The sequence below is a fragment of the Electrophorus electricus genome, chromosome 14 (assembly GCF_013358815.1).
Source record: "Electrophorus electricus isolate fEleEle1 chromosome 14, fEleEle1.pri, whole genome shotgun sequence".
Taxonomy (NCBI): Eukaryota; Metazoa; Chordata; class Actinopteri; order Gymnotiformes; family Gymnotidae; genus Electrophorus; species Electrophorus electricus.
In genome coordinates, this window is record NC_049548.1 from 14,439,778 (window position 1) to 14,462,500 (window position 22,723).

General features: G+C 41.3%; 1 protein-coding gene across 1 annotated transcript; it reads right to left on the bottom strand.

The window, feature by feature from the left end:
* Positions 1-723: 723 nt before the first annotated feature.
* kcnj16 (potassium inwardly rectifying channel subfamily J member 16) lies at positions 724-13,916 on the bottom strand. The gene is made up of 2 exons (XM_027023243.2): positions 13,842-13,916; positions 724-3,970 (listed from the first exon to the last, which is right to left on the bottom strand). Exon 2 carries the CDS (start codon positions 3,950-3,952, stop codon positions 2,855-2,857), a length of 1,098 nt encoding a protein of 365 aa, XP_026879044.2. The 5' UTR covers positions 3,953-3,970; positions 13,842-13,916; the 3' UTR covers positions 724-2,854.
* Between the last annotated feature and the right edge of the window lie 8,807 nt (positions 13,917-22,723).

Consider the following 22,723-nt stretch of genomic DNA (forward strand, 5'->3'; position numbering starts at 1 on the left):
TCAATCTGTGAAAAAGTATTTTGGACGGGGGAAGAAATAAGAATATTGTCTTGTACTTGGCCTAAAACAATGTCAGACATCTGACTTGGCAAATTGCTTTAAAAATGACAGAATGAGTTTTGCTGATTTAGAGAGGGTAAATGGTTTGTTAGAGGAACAGTCTGAGCTGGGGTCATGGCAACAGTTAAAATCCTCTCCAAGTATTAACTAACTTGAGTTTAAGTCAGGAAGTAAAAATAATAATGTTAAAAAGCCCTCATTATTCCAGTTTAGGCCATAAACATTGGCAAGAATGATTTGGGTGCCAAATATTTTCCCAACAACTATAACAAAGCGCCTGTTTGAGTCTGATTTGACTTTGGAGCCTGAAAACGGCATTGATTTATGAATAATGATTGCTGCACCTCGAGCCTTGCTAGAGAATGACGAATGGTAGAACTGGCCAACACAGACCCCATTGACTTTGAGGCGATCTGATGGCTTAAGGTGAGTTTCTTTAATGAATTCTACTTTGGAACTTGGATTAGTTAAATGGTTAATCTCCTTGTTTAGGTGTGAATTTAGTCCTTCATCATTGTAGCTAACCGCCCTTAGTGCAGTGCCTGATGCTCCAACACTAATGCAGCGTGTCGGAGGTTGTGTGGCAAAATGAATAACTGGCACTGCCCAGTAACACACCAGTCATCAGAGAGAGCAATACTTTATTTGGACAGGGGTGAAAAATGTTTGAGGTAACAATGGGAGAAAGTAAAAAGAGAAGAGAAAATGCAACGACAGCGTAAATAACATGGAACAATGAAGAATTTAGCAAACAAAAGGGCAGCCACACTTCATCACCCCATCCCCCAAGCACACAACTGGAAGTGCAGTCAGCAAGGGGACAACTCCAGTAGAATAAACTACGTCCTTTAGTTCTTAACTCCTATGACCCCCATACCACTACAGTTTAAACCTAACCTCACAGACATAAGTATCTCTGAAAAAAAGAGCAAAATATAAAATGATAAGAATCTGTAAATTAATAAAAGATTGTGGTTGCGGCTTAAGGAAAAAAGCAATACAGTAAGTGCAGTGAGTGCAATAGCCTCGTTTTTAACAGTAGAACTGAACTGACCAAGTCACCTGAGTCAAGATATTATGGTTCGAAAGTGACCTAATAAAATAAAGTGAAGCCATATTTTAGACTTGTTAGTATGCAGTTATAACATAAATAAGCAATCTAGTGTATTCTGCTCCTTATAGCATACTCACAAAAGATAATGGTGATTATCACCTACAGCACTACGTAGAACCTGATTCCCCAGGGTCATTCAGTGTGCTGAGAAAGTTACTGGCCTCTGGAGCGGACTGAAGCCATTTCTTCTCACCAGACTGCAGTGTAATGTGTACTTTGGCTGTATAAAGCAGTGCATGCTGGAAACTATTTTTGTAAAGCTGAGCCATGAGGGGTTTGTATTTGGTTTGCTGCTATATAACATCTGTGCTGTAGTCCTTGAAGAAATGGATTTAGCACCCCTGGAACAACAGCTCTCATCACTGTAGAGCCTCATGGATCACTCAACCATTAATCTCATACCAGCTAAATCAAAGAATGATGGGCCATGGTTTGCCTTGCGGACCAGCTTTGGGTGTGAGGCTTCAGTGGGCTCTGTCCGGCACTGGATGAGTGGGGGGACTCGACTGCCAAGGATCACACTGAGAAGGATCGGAGAGGAAACCTTTATAGGACGCTGGTCTTCCGACTCAGGTACGCTAACAACATGAATGTTCTGACATCTGCTGTGGTTGTCCAGGTGCTGTTGCGTTCCTGTAAGGTAGAGCCAGACACCTGCAGCTGCTGTAGTTGTAGGGCAAAATCTGTGACACTGGATTCAAGGGGAGGTGTGGGGCTGTCCACGATCAGACACTGTAGAATGGATGTTGTCTAATTTAGATGCCAGTGATGATAAAGAGGAGTCAAAGTCGGCGGGGAGTGCGGCTCCCCGTTCATCCAGGAGCCAGCTAATCTCTGCCATGTTTATGATAGTCACAGGTGGTGAAGTTCCTTCTGGGTCTTTGTCAGCCTGTTTTCTCCCCACATTAGACATTGTGCATTATATTGTAGTAACATTTAAATGCATGCTTTTAATAATCAAAATGGAAAAGGTGCAGTTAGATGTGAGAAATGATGAGGAATGTGCGAAAGAGTCACAGCCGTGCCTACACCATGCACTGCATCCCAGAAGCCTCCCAGGGTCCCAGAAGCCTCACAGGGCTGATCTTGGTTAATCTTTCCTTTGCGATGATTCTAGACCCACATATTCTTTGGGCTGAGCCTAATAGACAATGTTTAGACCCAAAGCGATTGTGTGGTTTGGTGAAGATTGGTTATTCATATTCATCTTTGTATTCATTAATTAATTCATCCATTAGTTATTGGTTTATGTTTAATGTTTGCAGTTTTGATCATTTTCCATCAAACACATTTTGGAACTGATCCCACCTGTCAAAATGTATCTGAAAAAAAAAAAAATGATATTCTTGATAATCTTTCAATGCAGGCATCTTTACTAGGCTGTATGTTCAGAAGCCTACCAGTAGATGAGTTCTATGGATGTTCTTGTTTTGAAGTTTTGAAGAAAATAACATCTGTGACAATGCACTTACATGATGTGATGTATTTATTTTAGCATTAAACAGACCATTCTGTGTTGTGAGTGAATGCTATTGTCTACACAAGCAATACCCTATGTGATGTCTATTTGATGTAGCCTAGGCGTTGCATTATCCTTTAGGTCCAGTACTTGATTGTGGTTTAGCTTCTGGAATAGCATTTCTGGTTATTATGCATTTTTTAACCCAGGATTTCTTCCAATCATATCTCCACAGATAATGTCAGTGGGTTGGCATGTGGCAGCTCGTATTTAGGGCTTTGGGAAGGCTTGCTTTGTTCAAATTCTTCTGCGCTGATTTCAGGCAATGGAACCTTAATGGTTTGGTGAAACAGGGAATAGTTTACTTTGTAGTACTTCCTGTTAACTTTGAGCATTTCCTGAAACCTCTGACCCCACATTATTTCACTGGGGATGTAGGAGGTACGCGTCTGGTGGGTAATCCCACTGAGGTCGTCTATGTAGGTGAAAGACACCACCAGCTCAAAACTCTCTCTCTGCAGGTCCTGCAGACTCATCTTGTAGAAAGGACTGCTGGGACTGATTCTATGGACAATGGTGGCTGGCATGGCAAGAATTATATGTTTGGTTTGTATCTCTAAGTCATTGTAGGATATGTCAATTTTGCCAGTTGTGCATGCCAATTGTCGTATCAGCTGGGCTTGGGCAATGCCCTCTAGCACGTGGTTACGACGGAAGTCCCCTACCCTCCAGGATACACACAGGTGTCCATCGCGCAGGTTTATCACTGCGGTGTTGCTGAAGCCAACCGTCTGGGCTCTCTTCCGGGCTGACGCCATCTTGGCCACAACGATTCCTATTATGAAAGTGTCGATGAAGATGCTGATGATGTCCTGGATGGTGACGACGACGATGGCCACCATGCAGTTCTCGGACATGCCTCGAGCGCCATAGCCGATGGTGGACTGCGTCTCAAGGGAGAAGAGGAACGCCGCAGTGAAGCTGTGGACCTCGTAGACGCATGGCTCACTGGTCAGGTCATTCATGTCGCCGTGAGCCAGCGCGATGACCCAATACAGGGTCCCAAATAGGAGCCAGGACAATATGTAGGACAGGGCGAAAGTCAAGAACATGACTCTCCAGCGGATCTCCACCAGTGTGGTGAAGATGTCAACCACGTACCGTTGCCACTCACCGGGGACATTTTGGAAGGCTGTGTTGCAGCTGCCGTCTTTGCGCACGTAGCGTCTCTTCTTGGAGTTGCAGTCAACATCTGCAAAGATGCCACGGGCACTGCTGCAGTGCCTCACGTTGGAGTACAGGGCCGTGCTGGAGCTCATGATGTTCTACTGGAAAATCTAGAACCAAAAAACGGACACGTGAGTGTCTGTTACACCAGAATGGCAGACTCGATAACAGGGTCTATGTGTTGGCTAACTGGCCCTGCTCCCTTGAAATGCACTGTCCTGGAGACTTTGGCTCAACCTAACACACTTGATTTTAAATTGAGATGCTTTGTAAGATCTTTAGTAGGTTTCTCCTGGTTTAAATGATTATTAAGTAACACTCAGTGGTGTTTGAGGCTACTCTGTCTGAATATGGTGAGACATGATTAGTGCTACTGAAAGACCTGCAGATGTTATTTTTAAACTATGATTAACAGTGTATCTAATTAATATTCGTCATCATTAAAGGAAAGGTAATGAAAATCATATTCACCACAGTATACTTGATGCTATTGACTGGGTAAGTCAGAGATTTAACTTCAGCAGAAGCACCTCTAGCTACTTTGCAAGTCTGCTATTTGCTAAAATATCAGAGCTGTGAAATGACTGTAGTGTTCACAGAGAAAACATTTTTTTTTTTAAACATTCAGTGATGCTCATGTACTATTACAGGTATTCACAATATCACAATTATTATGCTTTATTATTTATTATTGATAGAAGATGAACACTGATATATGTAATATGCATCAGTCACTATATTTTGGAAATGTAAAAAAAAAACAAACTGCCAAATTATGGAAATGGAAATAAAAATAAACAAATTCTGGAGAAATGCTGTTTGAAAGGAGGTTGGGGGGACGGGACGTTGAGCTAAAATGTTAAGAAAGTCATGTTTTCCTAACCAGCCTGTATGAAAAAGTCAGTACATTTTGATGAGAACAGAATATGAGTAAATGGTAAGTTTCTATGTCTCATTTTATAAGGCAAGATGCAGACTGAAATAAATAGTGCAATCATTTCACAATGTCACATAACTGTACAGCTGCGTGCTTGCTAACATATCTGCGGATGGACATCCTCCTGGAATGCCATTCCATCTTAATGTTACATCTTTAATTGTTTTTAGAGTAAAACACTGGTGACGCTTAAAACACTAGTGGTTCAATGGACTTCCACTGCCTAAATATGGCAACAGTAAAAGCTAAGCTGTTTGGTAAACAGAGGCATAGTTTGTGTGTTGGTCACCAGGGCTGTGGAGCGTGCTGGTCGACGAATAGACTCTGGGTGGGTGGAACAAGAGACGGCTTGTGGTCAGGGGGCTGGTCATTCCATGGTGGTGATTTAGCACCAACAGCAACTGGAAACAGACCCTGAGCGGGCCACCAGTAAATGTGGGACGGATCAGGAAGGGTTCAGGGTGTTCCTTGGCATCATCCAAAAAGCCGTCACGATCCCTTTGAGTGGAAGTGATCTCTGAATGCTAACGCATTTATCCACACGAACCCTAATCTGAATAATAATGAATGACAAACCTTATATGAAATATCTGCAACATTCATCGTCAAATAAAATGACCCAAAGAACTGAGAAGGTGAATCAATCCAACAGTGTCTGTAACTTCTCTTGTATTATCAGATTAGCAGATGTGTCACACTCAGGTACTGAATCAGTTGTGCCAGAGTTTGGATTAGGCTTAAAGTAAGGAAAATCCAGAATGGTGGAGTCAGTAGAGGGATGTCACAAGTAAATACTGAAGCTCTTAAATGAATAATGGGTTCTTGTGATGGGTCACAAGTCCAAGCTAAGGAAGTAAACCAACCTTTTTTCTGTATGGTGACTTATTTACCTGTGAATTCAGTACAGACTCTCTGCAGCTGGTTTGCAGATCTAAATCAGAAGTGTCTGAGCATGATCTGGACTGTACAATGGCACTCACGCTGACCAGGTTCTTTGTGTGTAGAATCAAAGCAGCCATGAAAAGGCCATCATGATGGCAGTTCCCAATGATGACAGAGTTTGAGCAGGGCTGATATCTCCTCACCTGTCACCTCTCTGTGCTATTGTAAAGGGAAATGTTTTATGTTTGGAAGTAACAATTTGTGATTGAATTGACATTTGCGTCTATAGTTGTGGAGTGTCAGTGGCATTGGTGTTGCAGTTACTTTGCAATGTGGACTTTCCCCCTCGAAACAGAGTGCTCTGTCCTTTAGCCTTAATTTCATGCATGAGCAAACATATCTACCCCCTGCCCCCACTCACACACACGTATGCACACACACACACTCATGCGTGTGTGCGCATACATGTCAAATGTTTTCCAAGTTTATGGCAATGCAAAACATATAAATATATTCTCACACACACACACAGACACACACACAGACACACACACACACACACACACACACACACAGGTGCTTAATTTCTTATTTAATGTTTGTTAGAACTGAGATTTCTTAGAATTGTGGCTCAGTATTACTGCCTGTGATCACCAGTAATGTTAAGAGAATGAGTTAGAGTAACAAAACACACACACACATTACAAACATTACATACATCCACATATGTTTTACACACTGTTCCACATTTACTGAGATGTATTTTGTTGCATTCATGCTAATGTATTTCACACACTTTGTATATGTTAATTACTGGATCCATTGCCGGAGCCATTGCGATGCTCGGTGAATTAAACCGAACCGCAAGCCCAGAAACACTGGACCCGCACATATGAAGCTTTTTTTCCATTTGTTTCCCCAAGGCAGAGCCTGGAAGTGCCAGATAAATGAGCGGGCCGAGCATAGTGCTGGCCGGCGCTGAAACTCTGCGGCTGTGCTGAGATGCAGGCATGCTCCCTCTGAGTGTGTTGTTGTCAGTGGACCACATGGCCTTTCACTCACCCGAGCCCTGGCGTGCCCACTTTCCGCCTGCTTTTCCTACTCTTACCGTTAAAGGAAACAATTAAGCGAAATCGTCTGCTACGTATCAAAAAGCGGACTGGCCGATCAGTGGAATTCTCCGGCTTGTGCTCTCTCTCTGTCTCTCTCTCTCTCTCTCTCTCTCTCTCTCTCTCTGTCCCTCCCTCGCCATGGCAATATTCTCTGCCTTTGTCTCTTTGTCTTTTCTATGTCTCTTTTGGTCAACCATGAGGAGTTTGCATACTTTGAAAACTAGAATTGAGCAGACAGAAAGAGAGCATGTGTGGTGTGTGTGTGTGTCTCTCTGTGTGTGTGTGTGTGTGTGTGTGTGTGTGTCTGGGTGCGCGTGTGTGTGTGTCTGGGTGCGTGTGTGTGTGTGTGTGTGTGTGTGTGTGTGTGTGTGTGTGTGTGTGTGTATGTGTGTGTCTCTGTGTGTGTTTAGGGCTTGGTGGCAGTGGTTGGGGGACATGGAGAGAATTCATTCCATAGTTTTTCCACAGTGGGTTTTGTCATAATTTTCTTCACGTGTTCTGTCATTTTCTTGCCTGTTGTTTGATTGGCTTTTCTTGTACTTTGTAGGCGTTTCCTGTGTCTATTTTAAGATCGGGGTCAATCTGGAAATGTTTACCATTTTGTGATTCACTTTTTTCTCTGCTTTCCCCTCTGCCCAGTGTCCATGCGGTTTATCATACATAATCGATCGGTCGCCTGGAGATCTATGCAACAAATCTTTGTGATCCTGCTAGTTTGTGCCATTTTCAACATTCGCATGCCATCGTGTGGCTGTCTGGGTCAGAAGAATGTAACATCTTCAGTTCTATTTGTCTTTTTCTATTTGCATGTTTTTGAGAGGTTGTTTTAGGTGGCTAAAGTCATACTTATATGTCCTAGTTGACATATATAGAACGTCACTCATGTCATAGTTGTTTGCGTGCTTGTATTCAGCATTCTTATTCTTGCCCCTTCTATGTCACTGAAGAGGAATAGCCAAATGTGTTTGGTGTGTCTTTAGTTTAGAGCAAATTCATTCACCCGAGCTTCATAACACAGCACATTGTCCACTTTACTAAACCTTGTATATTGCACTTCCTGTGTAGGTTTGTCTCGATGAATGACCCCTTTGAAAGGATCTTCCTAACAGCTTTGGGATACCTTATGTAATGCATCTAATCTTACACAGAGCATTTCTTTGACTGAGACAGACACTCCTACACAGCTATTGTGTCCCTCTATCATCTGTATCATCCTTTCTTCTGTGTTGATGCAGTGCTGTGATGGCTTAACACTGCTGGCTGAGCTTTGAGTGAGGCTCTTGCTGGGGTGTAACCCCGTGTGAAGCAGCTACTGCCAGAGTGGAATGCAATGAGCAGAGAAAACTCTGGTGTACTCCATGAAACCCGGGGTGACAGAGGGGGCAAGAAAAGAAAATATGGAAACTGGAAGCATCCACAGGCGGGAGACAGCTTACTCAGGGCCAAACCGCTACTAGCGTCCTCAGTGCTAAATGATAACCCCACCCTGCTGAGTTTCAGCCTCCACTAGCTGAACTGGGTGAACTGAGCCTGGGGTCAGTTTATGAGCACTACTTAAGAAAGAGTTCTTGCCTGAAATATCTTTATGGTTACAAAACTGGGTTAATCTGATATATATATATATATATATATATATATATATATATATATATATATATATATATATATATATATGTCCATTTCACATTGGTATTAGAAGGTTAGACATTAGACCTGTTCACATTGGTAGTAGAAAGTTAGACCTTTTCACATCAGTATTAGAAGCTTAGACCTGTTCACATTGGTCTTAGAAGCGTAGACCTATTCACTTTGATATTAGAAGGTTAGACATTAGACCTGTTCACATTGGTATTAGAAGGTTAGACCTGTTCACATCGGTATTAGAAGGATAGACCTGTTCACATTGGTATTAGAAGGTTAGACCTGTTCACATTGGTATTAGAAGGTTAGACCTGTTCACATCAGTATTAGAAGGTTAGACCTGTTCACATTGGTATTAAAAGGTTCTAGCTGTGGTGCATTGTCATCCAGTCACAGTTACATTTTCACCCACCTGGGCAGTCTCATCCTTCTCTGTTCAAGCCTTGTTTCCTTTGTATTCAGCAAAATTGTTATGCACCACTAAATTAAACTCTAAACTACCACCAGAAATCTTAAATTAGATCATGTTTTTGAAAGTTTATAAAGTGTGACTTCTAACAAGAAAATCCATTCATTTTTGCATTTACATAGCTTAAACTATCAACTAGAAAATACAATCAACAATAACTGTCAATGTGTGCAACAATCTAATAAAAGGTGTTACAATCTTTACTATTAAAAGGCCAGTAGTAATTTTTTGGATGAGTTACATCATCTCAAATCATTAAAAGTGTAATATATGCTACTCTACTCAATTTCATTCTGGATTAATATTTATAGTATTAATGTTATATCAATCCACAGAAAGGCAAAGATAGCTCTGTACCCCAATCATACCTACCATGAAAGTGTAAGCTGAAAATAATTTATTTAATTACTTAGGGAACTTAGTGTATCATAAATTATCCACACAAATGCAATTTTATTAAATAATAATCACCTTTTTAAAATCACCTTTGTTATTTTTAAAATGATAAAATGGTTTGCAGGTAGTTTTATGTGTGCTTATATAATGTATGTTTATGGGCCATTCTTATGATTTGGAAAATAGACAAACATTTTTCAACACAACTGAACTAGCCTGTTTTATTGATGATTTGCTCAGGTAGATTCAAAATATGGGGTTTTATACTTTTCTCTTTTGAGTGTCAATGTCTCTAATATGAACTTGCAACTGTAATTGAACTGAAAAATAAAACAAATAATTTTTTGCCATCTAGGAATATAGTTAGTTAGTTAGTTATAGTTAGTGTGTAATTACACTATGCTGTACATGCAAGGAGACAAGCAAACATCTTATACAGTATCCTGCTAGATTTTTGCCTGTAGCGAATGAGATTCTAGGTAATAAATGCATGATTACAGTAATTACATTTGCTATCAAACCGGCAATAAATGCAACTATGTTTAGTGACATGGACTGTGAAGTAGGGACCATGGAAAAACAGCTGGATGATCTAGACCAAATATTCAGCAATATAACACATAATTTGCACTGTCCTGGAATTGTTGTTTCCTGGCTTCAGTTTCTGATTAGCTTCTATAGATTTGTTTTACTGCCAGAAGTTGAAAGCAGCCTTGTAGTGCAGGAGTATGAGTCATCTCACACAGTTCTTCCTCTGCTTTGTTTGTGAGGGCACAGTAGCTACACTTTTTGGGGTCATCTAGTGCATCTGTTTCACTCCAAACCTTATTTTCATTGACTTGCCTCAAATAGCATATCATGCTATGCAATATAGTTATTAAAACAGTATGAATAGTCCGCATTTACGAATAGAAGCTATATTAGTTTCGTCGCGTCAGTGCAAAACTAAACGAATACACCCAAAATAAATAAATACAAATAAAAATAAAAATATGTGATATGTTGTGCAGCGCAGCGCATAAACTATCAAGTTTACTAAAGTGAATCCACAGTAGCGTACCCGTGTCAGATTATTGGTACAGTAATGTCGCGTCCCAAGGTAAATCAAAACGGACAAGTAAATGAGATCATGCATATTGAAGACCGAGCACACTCCTGACAGCTGCGGTAAAACAGGTGCATAAAAATGTCACTTTCACCAAGATGGGAACTGCATACTTGTGCCGAGTTGATGACTTCAGTTCTACTTTTAAATCATTGTACTCGGTCTGTATCTGCATCGTCTACTTTAACAAATAGTACTGTTACAGAAAAAAAGGTTCCTGGCATTCCGAGATCCTGCTAGGGCTAGTCATGTGTGTGTTAGCCAAATGGGTGCGCTTGCAGAGTTTTGTTGGTGACTCGCATGTGTGGCCAAACATTTTATAGAAGAGATCACCTCGGCTTCTTACCGAGACGTTCACCATTGGACCGGTTCGATCTCTTATGAATCGATACCGTCATATGCAAATGAGGACAGTAGTACCGTATTTCATGCGAACGGTAAAATAGGCTGGCAGTCCACGGTTACAAAAGAGAAAACGTGTTACTGCGGCGTTATTTGCTGTTAATGCCACATTAAATCTGGCGATATATTTCATGAATTTGGCCCTGAATGGTCTTGCTCCTGTCTAGTAATAACAGACAGGCCTCAGTGAAGATGCATGCGCTACCTCTTTTCCAAGCCCCACCAGAGAAATGGGTACTTTCCAGTGGGCCCTTCATACGGCTTAATCAGGGCTGACTGTTCATACTCCATGCCACCAACTTCCCCATCTAGCAAGCAATTTGTTATCAAACTTTGAAGTGAATAATGTTGCCATTTTTTAATGAGTCACCCATGACAGACTAGTTCCTCCAGTGCTTCGCCACTGTACTGTGCATTAAAAGAAGCTAATGGATAAAACTGAAAGAAAAACAGGAAAGTCGCAGTATTGTGTGTGAACGGTACCTTTAAAGACATCATGTCCTCCTGCAGACCTAAATACACTTTACACACAAGCTATTAATTCCTCAATTTTTCCACACTATGCATAAGACCAACAGGTCTCCCAAAGTCACACAGGCTGTCTGCGTCTCTGAAGTGCACACTTCACATAACACAAGAGGGCACAGTTTATACTCAACAACTTCTCCTTCAGCACATGATACTTCTACTCAAAGATCCACTTTAATAATTTCTAGGCTGAGATCAGTTATTACTAATTATATTTATTTGTATTTTCCTTTTTACCAGTTTTATCGTTTTACCAGGAAGTATAATTGAGATTTAAAAAAAATATATCTTATACAAAAGAGACCTGGCTGTTACAGAATTCTCAGTGACCAAACAACTGCATAACTATGCAGTCACCTTCTGTCCAAAATTTCTGCAGAGTGAAAATATGATGTAGTGGTAAAAGGGGGGAAAGGTCTGTGTACTGTATGTCATTTAAATAAATGTTATGATTATGTTTAGCTGAGTATAACGAAACATTAATAGTATCTGCAGACATTGTGAAATGAGCATTTTTACTACACACAGTTAACCCAGAACCAGAGAGTAAGAATGTGACGAAATCTTACTTACATCTAGATTACGTAAATGAGCCAGGAATTTACACATGCACCAGATACTGACACTAATGAGAAATCACACAGTACTGGCGACATGCTGTTTTAATTGCAATACATCAGCTGTGCAATGTTGTAAATCTGAATTAAAAACAAGAGCAAGTGTCACATGTGCACATAGGGAGATCGGCACATACACACATGCAAAGCATGCACTCGGGCACACACCACACCCCCCCCCCCCCCTCTCTCTCTCTCTCTCTCTCTCTCACACACACACACACACACACAAACAAACAAATCTATATGCACTGCACACATTTCCAAGTGTGGCTACCATTTCAGAAAGCACTTTATGGTAAATGCATGACCCACCCACTTTCACCACATGGCAGCTCTCGGTTTCGGGGTCTGTTGAGCTCTCTGTATCCTGCTACCACTGGCATGCTGGATGGAGATGTGGCCTTCAGCTCTTGGTCATCTGGGTCATATGGCAGCATTCTGTGCTTCAGTGCTGATGTTATGTTTCCTGTACTGCTCCAGGCCCTTACAAGTCCATTACATGCTCACTTTAAGCGAATAACATTCTTCCAGCCATTCAGGGTTCACTGGTACAAAACCATCTTGTGTGGAGACCAGTGCTTTTATTTTTTCTGCTTTTGCCCTGGGTTCCAAATCACCCGTTCTGACCTTGACTATCTCTGTGCTCTGGAAATCAAGTGTACATTATTTAGGTAAAGTTTGACTAGGTCCATTAAAGGATCCCACGAACTGGAACGCGAGATCTAAGTTTAGCAGTTGGGGGTTGTGTAACATTGGCATAGAGAAAGAGAGGTCTTACAAGTTGGCATGAGTCAAAATGCACAATGCTGCTTCACTGGGCTGGGTTCCGGGGCTATAGACGTACAATAGAGCTGCCCATGTTCTTGATGTTGGCAGCAAAAATCAACATAAGTGAAACAAATTGTGTTTGACACTTGCCATCACCAGTTGCTCACAGGAAATGTTGTGAATGGCAGTCTCCTGGAAATCTTGCGAACGGTACACACACAAAACAATGTTTTTAAAATGCAAAACAGTAATGAACACCATCCCTAATCCTGCCCTGACTATGATTCACAAGTTATTTTACATGAACTGGGTTGTGAAATCAGGAAATTGGCATAATTGAAATAAATCATGATGCACAGTACAGGAAGCAGTAAGCAAACTTTGACAAATACAAAAGATACAAAAGATGTTAAAAAGTGAACAGTAATGCACCCGATGTAAGACACATCCAACGTTATATACCTAGTATGAGAGACATAGATAGCTCCCCCCCCACGCTTTTTTAAATTAATCTAGTGTAGAATCATCTTCCTATATCAGGCTTTGTAACAATCTATCCTCAATCAGGCATCCTATTAGTGGATTACATGTTATTTGAGTTCTGGAATCGCACACCTGATCCTGTATGGTTCACAGCTCAGTAGTGTTGTCATAAGAATCCTCTTGCCTGTCTTGTTCGAGTGTTCTCCTCATGCAGCTTCAACCGTTCCTCTCTAGACCCTCTAACCTAGTGTGAATGCACTTTATCTCCACACACACCGCCCTCATCAGACCCCTGCCCGACTCTATCAGGATAAGCAGAACTGTAAATGCGAAGAATGGAGAAGGGTGTTGTAAGGCCGGGAATTTGGTGGATACGAATTCCTAAAAGCACATACACACAAAAGCCACAGTCCACACCTAGATAGATCTATGAATCTTTGTTTCATGTCTTTGGCTCTGTGTTATTACTTAGCCAATTATTGTCCTTAAAATGTCCTTCATCTAAATCGGATCTGTTTCACTAAACTGAAAAAAAAATGCAAAGGTACTGCCATTCTTAGGAAACTGAAATAGTTGATCAACGTCAGTCACCAACAGAGACATGAGTTCCTCAGCTGATAGGAGCAGAAATGGCTTACCTGTGCTGTGTCCTGGTCCCTGTTTAATATGTGGCGTGAGAACCTGAACATTGACACTGGAACCCAGCAGGCTGCAGGGCCAGACTGAACCAACCCACCTGTACCTTTACTGAGAAACAGACTCACGCCCTCAGACAGTGAACGCTGGTGTGTGTGTGTGTGTGTGCGTGTGTGTGTGTGGTGTGAGCTGGTGCCTGTGTGGTGTGTACTTTGTTTTAATCTCTGTGAGGGGACAAATGTTGTTATGACTACACATAAGGCAAATTATAAGGTACTATGGAAATTCTGACATTCTCACATGGAGATATTTCTTGCTCAACCAATGCAGAAAAGAAAAAAAAAATCAGTTTTACTTTGAAAAAAGATTTTCTTTTGGTCACAGGGACTGAGTTAGGGATAGGTTTGTTATAGCAGACTTTAGTGACAGTAACACATAGTTAAAAGAAAAAAAAAGAAAACAGCACTAAACACACACTGTATTCATCCGCAGAGCTTGTTGTTGTAGCGTCTAACATTACAACTTGCCTTCAATCATCCAGTAGCCTGTTCTTCCACAATAACCAAGGCCACTCAATTTTTAGCTAGAAAACAATGAAGTTGCTCAGTTACGGACTGCACAACACAATTGTAGTCATACTGAATGCAGGTAAAGGCTTTAACAACACCTGAGGGGAGGGGCTACACTCAGCTAGCGGCCTCCATTATAGGCCATTAGTTGAGGGGAGGGGCTAAACTGAGGTAGCGACCACCATTATAGGGCGCTAGCTGTGGGGAGGAGCTACACTCAGCTAGCGGTCTATAATGGAGGGTCCTTTGCTCGAGCTTTTGACAACAGTGTGGTGGACAAAGGTAGGGGTTGAATAAGTGCACCAGTATCAGTACATAGCTTGTCCTATCATCAAAGCCACACTTGCGTCACACTGGGACAGATATTGTCATTTGTATGAGTACCGTCACAATGTAGTGTTCAAAGTCAGTCTGTCTGTACTCTCATGGGCATTTGAACCTATTGACAGAGAACTGGCGATAACATGCAAAGTAGTCATTTTTCTCTGAGAGGATTTAAAGAATCTGCTAAAACAGCTCCTCACACCAGCTTTACTGTCAAAGGTCATTGAAAAAAAAGACAGTCTGTGAACAAATCTATGTTCTTTTATGTCCCAGTCTTAGTGCTACCTGAGAGGGTATTATTCATTTCCCTTTGGACCAGGTGGTTCATTCATTGTCAAGAACAGACTCTCACTCAGATTTCAGATTTCAGAATGTGCTGTCTCTCAGTGTGCCCAGAAACAAGGTGAGGTTTATTCATAAACACTAGTGTCACTGTTTCTGCTTTTCTGCTTGCACAAAATAGGGGATATGCGTGTGAATGCTGGAGCTTTAACAACCTTGCATGGGTGAAAATTAACCTTGAATGTCATTTTGCACTTTGTTGCAATGATATTACAACACTGGTGAAGAAACTGCCCTTTTTTTCAAACACAGATGTGCAAGAAATCATCTTCCAGAGACTTCCAGAGACTTTCAAGCTTCTTGATATTTGAAAAGCTACAGAAAAAAAATGATCTAGAAAAACTAGATAATTTAAAAAACAAAACAACTAATAGTCAAGATGAAGTCTCCGTGAAAACACAGGCTAAACCCTTAGCCTTGTATCAAATGAAGACATTTTGAAGTCTTATTTTCCTGGCAGACTGGCAGTTTAGATTCATCCTGCCGTTAGTGAATATGTGGTGTAGGAACTCCAAAGGAACTACTGAGTTCTAGCCCGCATTGGAATTAAATTTGCAATTACCACAAATCACAACCAATAATGATCTGGCAAAGTAATACATCCAATAACTCAACAATGAATAATGGATCAGTTGCATTACTTTAACCCCATTAACCATAGTATCTTATTTTATAAAATCTAAGAAAAACTAATAAAGACACACTACTGTAGTTAATACTGTTGTGAGAAATTCCATAGAATATATTTTTCCATGTAATGTTGCCATCTTTTGACCATAAACACTCACTTCACCTTCTTCAGGCAAGGCAGTGACAGTTTTTCCATAGCAACAATCGTAATGATCAATCTTAATGATCAATCTTAATTAAGTGAAAGATAACCAATCTGCAACCATCAGTACATGTTCCTAAAAGTTACATTTGAATGCTGTTCTGGTTCACATGCTTTCAAAAAGCCAGGGCCACATTGGCTTTGTTAACTAACAGAAGAGCTTTTTGGTATTTTTTGCAGCAGACTCCACCGGATTCTGTTCTTGTAGTGCCTCTCCAGATCACAGAGTTCTACTGCAGCTATGTGTGCTGTAGGCTAAGCCAAGCCTTTAATGTGGTTCCATAATTAGAGATCTCCCTACTGCTGCAGCCCCTGTATCAAACACCTCATCTTTTTTTTTACTGTGCTTCTCTTAAAATCATTTAAAGCCTATTACTCGAGACTGAGTGCTGGGAACGTTGTCCACTCTTCCTTTACCAGTCCTTCATCTTCTGGTCATGATGTCTGATGGTCTTTGCATAGCCTTTATGTGCCTGGGTCTTCTTAATGATTGGATGGTTAGACTTTTATCGTTTACATATATTTTTTATCGTTATATCTTTCTGAGTTGTCAACAATAATGGTATGTCCGTATTAAAGGTCTGTATGTCTGATTTTGAAATTGGTAACTAATTGTGTGAGTGTGTGTGTTTGTGTGTGTGTTTGTTAACTTGTTCTGGGCATTTTGTGTCTAATTGTCCAAAAGAAACTCTCTTTTAAGTCTCTCTCTTCAAGCAAAACAAGCAAACGAGTCAACAGGGAGACAGGTTTGTCTCTGCAGGGATGTTGCAGGCCACCCTGGCTACTGTATACACTGACTGCATGAGCACGGCTTAAAGGTACCCGTTAGTTGCCCTCACATGTAAACCATTAAAAGAAGGAAAGGCTTGAGACAAGTTTATTTATGCCCTGTACCCCCAAAGAGCACCTACAAAAAAGTTTGCAGCTCAAGTAATAGCAGTTCAAGTAGGCTAATGATTTTTGGTCAGGCTTTAATAGCTCTATGTAGGTGCATTGAGTATCTGGGTGCCTGTAGTGGGCTACTGCGTATAGATCAAATGTAGAGTGAGGGCTTTTAGTTATAGATCAGCACTGGTTTAGGACCCTTAAGAAGAGGCTTTGGTACACTGATACTTAAACAAGAACATACATATATAGAGTTATGTGTATATGTGTGTGTGTGTGTTGTGTGTGTGTGTATATATATATATATATATATATATATATATATATATATATATATATATATATATATATATATATATATATATATATATATGTGCACACACAACACATAATATATATTGTATATATTTATGTATATATGTATATATGTAAATATGTGTTTGGGGATGGAAATCTATACATTTCACTTCACATTCCTGTTTGCAGGACATTCTTCACTGCACAACTCAAGGATGCCATCCTAGAGGGGGTTATGGGTATAAAGGGCAAGCTTCACATTACAAGATCCCTGTTCCCTGCTGGGACTGTTTTGTCTAGGTAAATTCTTTGTTGGCATTCATAATGAAGGTGTGTGAAGTTCATTAAGAGTACAAACCTTTGAGGGCTTTTTCCTGGCCTACAGTTTACACTCTGAGCCTTCCATGGCAGTGTTGCTTGGGAATATCATGTAATGACTAGTGTTTGCATTCATAAAAGATTTGTTAAGTATTATGAATAATGTTCTGTAAGACAGCTATGGCAATAGGTAAAATACTGTATACTGGTGCAATCCAGTCATTCTTTGCTAAGTATCCGAGCAGTACTAAGAATGTGCATTAGCTTTAAGTTTATTATTAACACTTTCTCTAAGCAGTGCCTGTGTGTGTGTGTGTGTGTGTGTGTGTGTGTGTGTGTGTGTGTGTGTGTGTGTGTGTGCGCATGTGCCTGTGTGAGTGTGTGTGCGTGCATGTTTGCGTGTGTGTGTGTGTGTGTGTGTGTGTGCATGTATACGTCTTTGTGTGTCCAAGGCCTCCAATGCTATTCAGACGCTCGTGCATGTTTGCGTTTTAGTTTCATAAGCGTTCTCATGTCAGCGCTGATGAGGCAGTGTGTTGACACTAATCTGATGGAACAGCGTGAAGGGAAGTAGCCACTTTTCCCTGGCCTGGCTGCCCCTGAGATCAGCCCAGTAGAGCCAGACATGGCCTGACCCAGCCGCCTGGCTCCCTCCAACCACTTTCCATCTCAAACCCACTTTTTTCCATGTTGCATCCAGACCCCCTCCCCACCCTCCCACCCCGGGTCTATCTTAGTCTCTCCTTACCCTGTCTTTCCTCTACTGAAATTCACTTAGATTATGGTTTTTTTTTTAGATTATGTTTTCTGCTGAGCGCCACCATACTGCAGGGGCTTTGGCCGCTTGCTTTAACCCACAATGCTTCTGACTATGGGGCCTGGGAAAACCTTGTGTCTTATACTTTTAGCTGTCATGGCTCAGAAAGGTGCATGATGGGTTGTGTCTACTGTGTTGGAGCAGCGCAAACTCAACAAGGTTTCATGAGTTCATAAGCACTCTTCTAGATTGACAGTTTGGGTCTTTTTCTGTGTGGACATGCATAGATCACTGACCTACTGTGAAGTGGACGCTCATGTTGTAAAACTGTGTATAACTGGTTTCAATCAGGGTATCATTTTTCGTGTCCTAAATGACTGAGATAGTTGTGGTGTTCAACCATTTTCTTCTCTGTTACTGTGTTTTTCACTTTCTTAAACTGATCCAGCACCATTCAGTCAAGAATAACAAGTTAATTTAACAATTTTTCTCTTTTTGAAATAATCCATAAAAGATCTCTATGTAAATGATCTGCCTCTATCTGCACTAAAAGTACCATTTGGTTTTAGTATCTGAGTAGCAGAAAGTTACTAGCTCTGAACAGAACTCTTGTTTCCTGAACTGTGTTCAGGGTCCTTTGCAGCTTGAAAGAATTTAATCGAAACGTATTAGCATTTCACGTTGTTATTTTGACAGGACGCTTCTTTTCTCCCTTGTTCTCCCTCCTTTCCTGCTCCTGTTTCCAGTTGGAGAATGATTTCCACAGAGAATGTCTGACGGCCTTGTTTTTGGTGGGGCTGCGCAGGGCCTGAGCGCACTGATTAACAAGAGTGTGAGTGGCGTCATCTGATGAGCCGTGAAGCTCACGCCAGCCCTCTAGCCAAATACTGACTATAGAAGAGAAAGAACTGAGGAAACCAGCACTACACATACTGTGGGAAGCTTTGGCTGTGTCGCTTCCATCACTGCGCCAGGGTTCGTAAATGAAGACACTACAGCGGTTAAAAGAACCGCTGTTCCCTAACAGTGCCTGAATTTTGTAGATGCTTTAGTATACCTCACGGTTCAGAATGGGCCAAGTAGCTGACCAAATTAAGCACCTGGTTATCAGATATCAGCTGTTGGTGATTGGTGATTGATTTAAATATATCCTAGTCTTAACATGAATGAGGTTGATAGTGTAATTGGTTGAGTGATTTACTAAGCGAAAGGGTTGAGGGGTTGAGTGATTTATAGAGCAATTAGATGTTATGAAATATATTAGCTAACCCTACGCCAAGATTCATTGTTTGATTGACTGACTGAGTGACTATCTGTGTGATTGATGAACTCTTACCTTAGTCCTAACCAGAGTCACGGTGTTTGACACCTGGTCAGTACATGGGTCTGAATTATGACATGTAGCCTGAATATTTTAACCTTCCAACTATGCAAGTCCAGTTGAATGACTTTTGAGGGTCTGAGGAGAGAGATGGAGAGTTCTGATGTTTTTGTGCAGTAGGGAGTAAGTTCAGAGGGGATGAGACTAGCACCTTATAACGGCACACATGCTCTCTCTCTCTCTCTGAGTGTGTGTGAGAATGCGTGTGTGGCCACCGATGTGTGCACCTGTCTGTGTGTCTTGGTATTTCATTAGGACATGATTTAATAGTACAGAAGGGCAAAGGCTATGGCTAGACTTGAATTATTTGAGCGTTTACAGGAAATGCTTGCCAGACTGAAACCAGATCCTGCCAATAACAAGGACGATGGTATGGCTTCCTGAAACTGAATCTTTTACATGTTTAGCTGTAAAAAGCAAAAAAAAAAAAAAATTAAACAGAAGATCTCAGCCTCTCTATCTGCTAGTCACGCAAGGTCTTCTTACCCAGAGCTTAACCAGATTCAAACTCTTTTGGGCACTTGTCCAAAAATGTCCTAAATACAACAGTTTACAGATTACACCAGCGTGACATGCATGAGGACAGCCTAGCCATGCATGTTCAATGCTGACTCAGCATGGATGTCTAGCTGCGTTTACAAGAGAATGACCCTTCACATAGCTCTCTTAATACCTACATGCGGATCACCTCTGATACGAAAACATTCCTGCGTCCGGAAAGAATTACAACCTTTATGTAGCTGTGAGTGTGTAGCTGAGCAGTGTCGGAATGTGACTGTTTTCTTTAATAGTGATTGTTTTATGGATCTTCTCAGAGAGAAAGGCCTTGTACACCTATCATAGTCACCAAACAGTCCAAAAACGGGGAAGAGAGAGAGAGACAGAGAGAGAGGGAGAGATTAATATTGCTTATAATCAAAGATTAGTTATTTCCGAAACCTAAAACAGTCAAATATGTTGTCAAAGCAGACAACACAACCTTAATAGAAAGCATACTGAAAATATGACCATTGTCACGGTACGGCCCCTCCCCCCCTCAAACGTCTCTATGTGTGTGTGTGTGTGTGTGTGTGTGTGTGTGTGTGTGCATCTGTGTGCGTCTATGTGTCTGTCTGTATCGTCATGCCCTCTCGTGTCGTTCACCTGATCCTTGCTGTGTGTAATTGCCATGCGTGTATATAAGTCTAGTCTTATCGTTGAGGTTGTCAGTGTTTGACCAAATTAGTCTGTGTTAACACATGTATGTTACATGTGCAATAAAATGTATGTTTATGTTCAACGTGCCTCGTCCTCGGATCCTGCTTAACCCTCCAACGTTACAGCCATTGCAAGGCCATTGTGTTCTTTCTTTATTGTCTAGACTTGTTCTTAAGAAGTGTTGGTCTCATAGTTACACATAATGTTCTCAATAATTTGACACAGAGCATCTTTGCTCTTTGTGCTTACTGCTGAATGTTGTCCTGTAAGTCATTAAGGATGTTTCATCCTCAGTATTATTGGACTCCTTTATAATGAATCAACTCAAACAGTACATTTTGTCATCTCTCTCTCTCTCTCTCTTTCTCTCTCTCTCTCTCTCTCTCTCTCTCTCTGTCTCTCTCTCTCTCCCACTTCAACGTAGCACTGGAAAATCCTTTGAAGGTTGTTTGTAGATAGATGTGGAGAAGGAGAATGACCTTCTGAATCTTTCCAGTCATTGGGTTTTTCCATGTGTTTACTTTCTCTTTGCGAAGGACTCACTAGTGATATCTCTTTAAACCCAGCATACAGATTCACTACACACTCAATTCTCTGTTCTTTCACCAAGCAATTTTTAATAGTACTAATGCCAGTCTTCTGAATAGTTGGCAGACTTGGGTAGGAGCAGCAGTCATTGTCCCTCATGCACCATTACAGTATGTTCTGTACTTATGTGTTCTGGCTGAGGAACCCCTCAGTATTCATGAGAACCTGTCCTGGGATGCACTGGTAGAGTTGATAAGCAGAAATCAACTCTCTCTGTCTCTGACACACACACGCACATGCACACGCGCACACACACACACACGCACGCACGCGCGCACACACACGCACACACACACACACACACGCGCACGGACGCACACGCGCACGCACGCGCGCACGCACACACACACACACACACACACACAGAGTGAAAGAGCGGAGAAGAAAGGAGATCAGCTGTTTAGGAGGAACAGGGACATAAGCCCAGCCAAGACTGGTCACGCTGCCAGGAAGATTCCACTCTCTCTCTCTCTCTCTCTCTCTCTCTCTCTCTCTCTCTCTCTCTCTCTCTCTCTCTCTCTCTCTCTCTCTCTCTCTCTCCAGCTCTCTTGATTTCATTTACTCTTGCTCTCTGTCTGATCATTAGGTCTGTCATATCCATCTCAGCGCTCATATTCCCTGTTCTGGCTCCACAAAGGAAAAGGGAGGACTCGCTGCTCTCTGCTATTATAAGATCATTTATAAGATTTCAGGTAAAATATTATGGAGTCTTAACTGAGCTAATTTCAGGAAATTAGTATACAAGCAGTATTTCTCATGAATAACTAGTTTTGTTGTTTAACTGGGCTAAGATGACTATTGCCATGTCGCAAAAATTATTTCATTTCAATGTTTCAAAACGTCACTGCAACGAGTTAAAATAAATACCTGGTTGGATAAAGTGGTTACATGGCAAAGTTATTAGTGTTTTGTTGTTTAATACAGTCACAGTAGTTGGCCAGATTCCTCAAAGGATTTTGTGGAATTTCTAAATATAAGACATACTGAGGAGAGAGAGAGAGACAGAGAGAGAGAGAGAGAGAGAGAGACAGAGAGAGAGACAGAGAGGCAGACATAGAAAGCGAGATAGAAAGCAACAGAGCAAAGATTCCTTACCTTTTGAGCAAATACTCACTCCTACTAATATAATTACTACAAAAAATGGAGAATGAGTAGCGTGCGCGCACATACACACACACACACACACACACACACACACACACACACACACACACACACACACACAGAGCCCAATAGACAGCACCACCGGTCTTTACAGCTGTGTTTCCAGTTCCGAGATGCACACAATGGCCCACCTGTGACAATAAACAGGCTTATTACCTCCTAGAGCCTACTGACGCCATCTACCACAGACGCAGGGAAGAGTCCAGGGCCTTGGCAACCTTTCCCACTGT

Excerpts from the sequence above, each read along its gene's own strand:
- kcnj16 (XM_027023243.2), bottom strand. The coding sequence starts at position 3,952 with ATGAGCTCCAGCACGGCCCTGTACTCCAACGTGAGGCACTGCAGCAGT.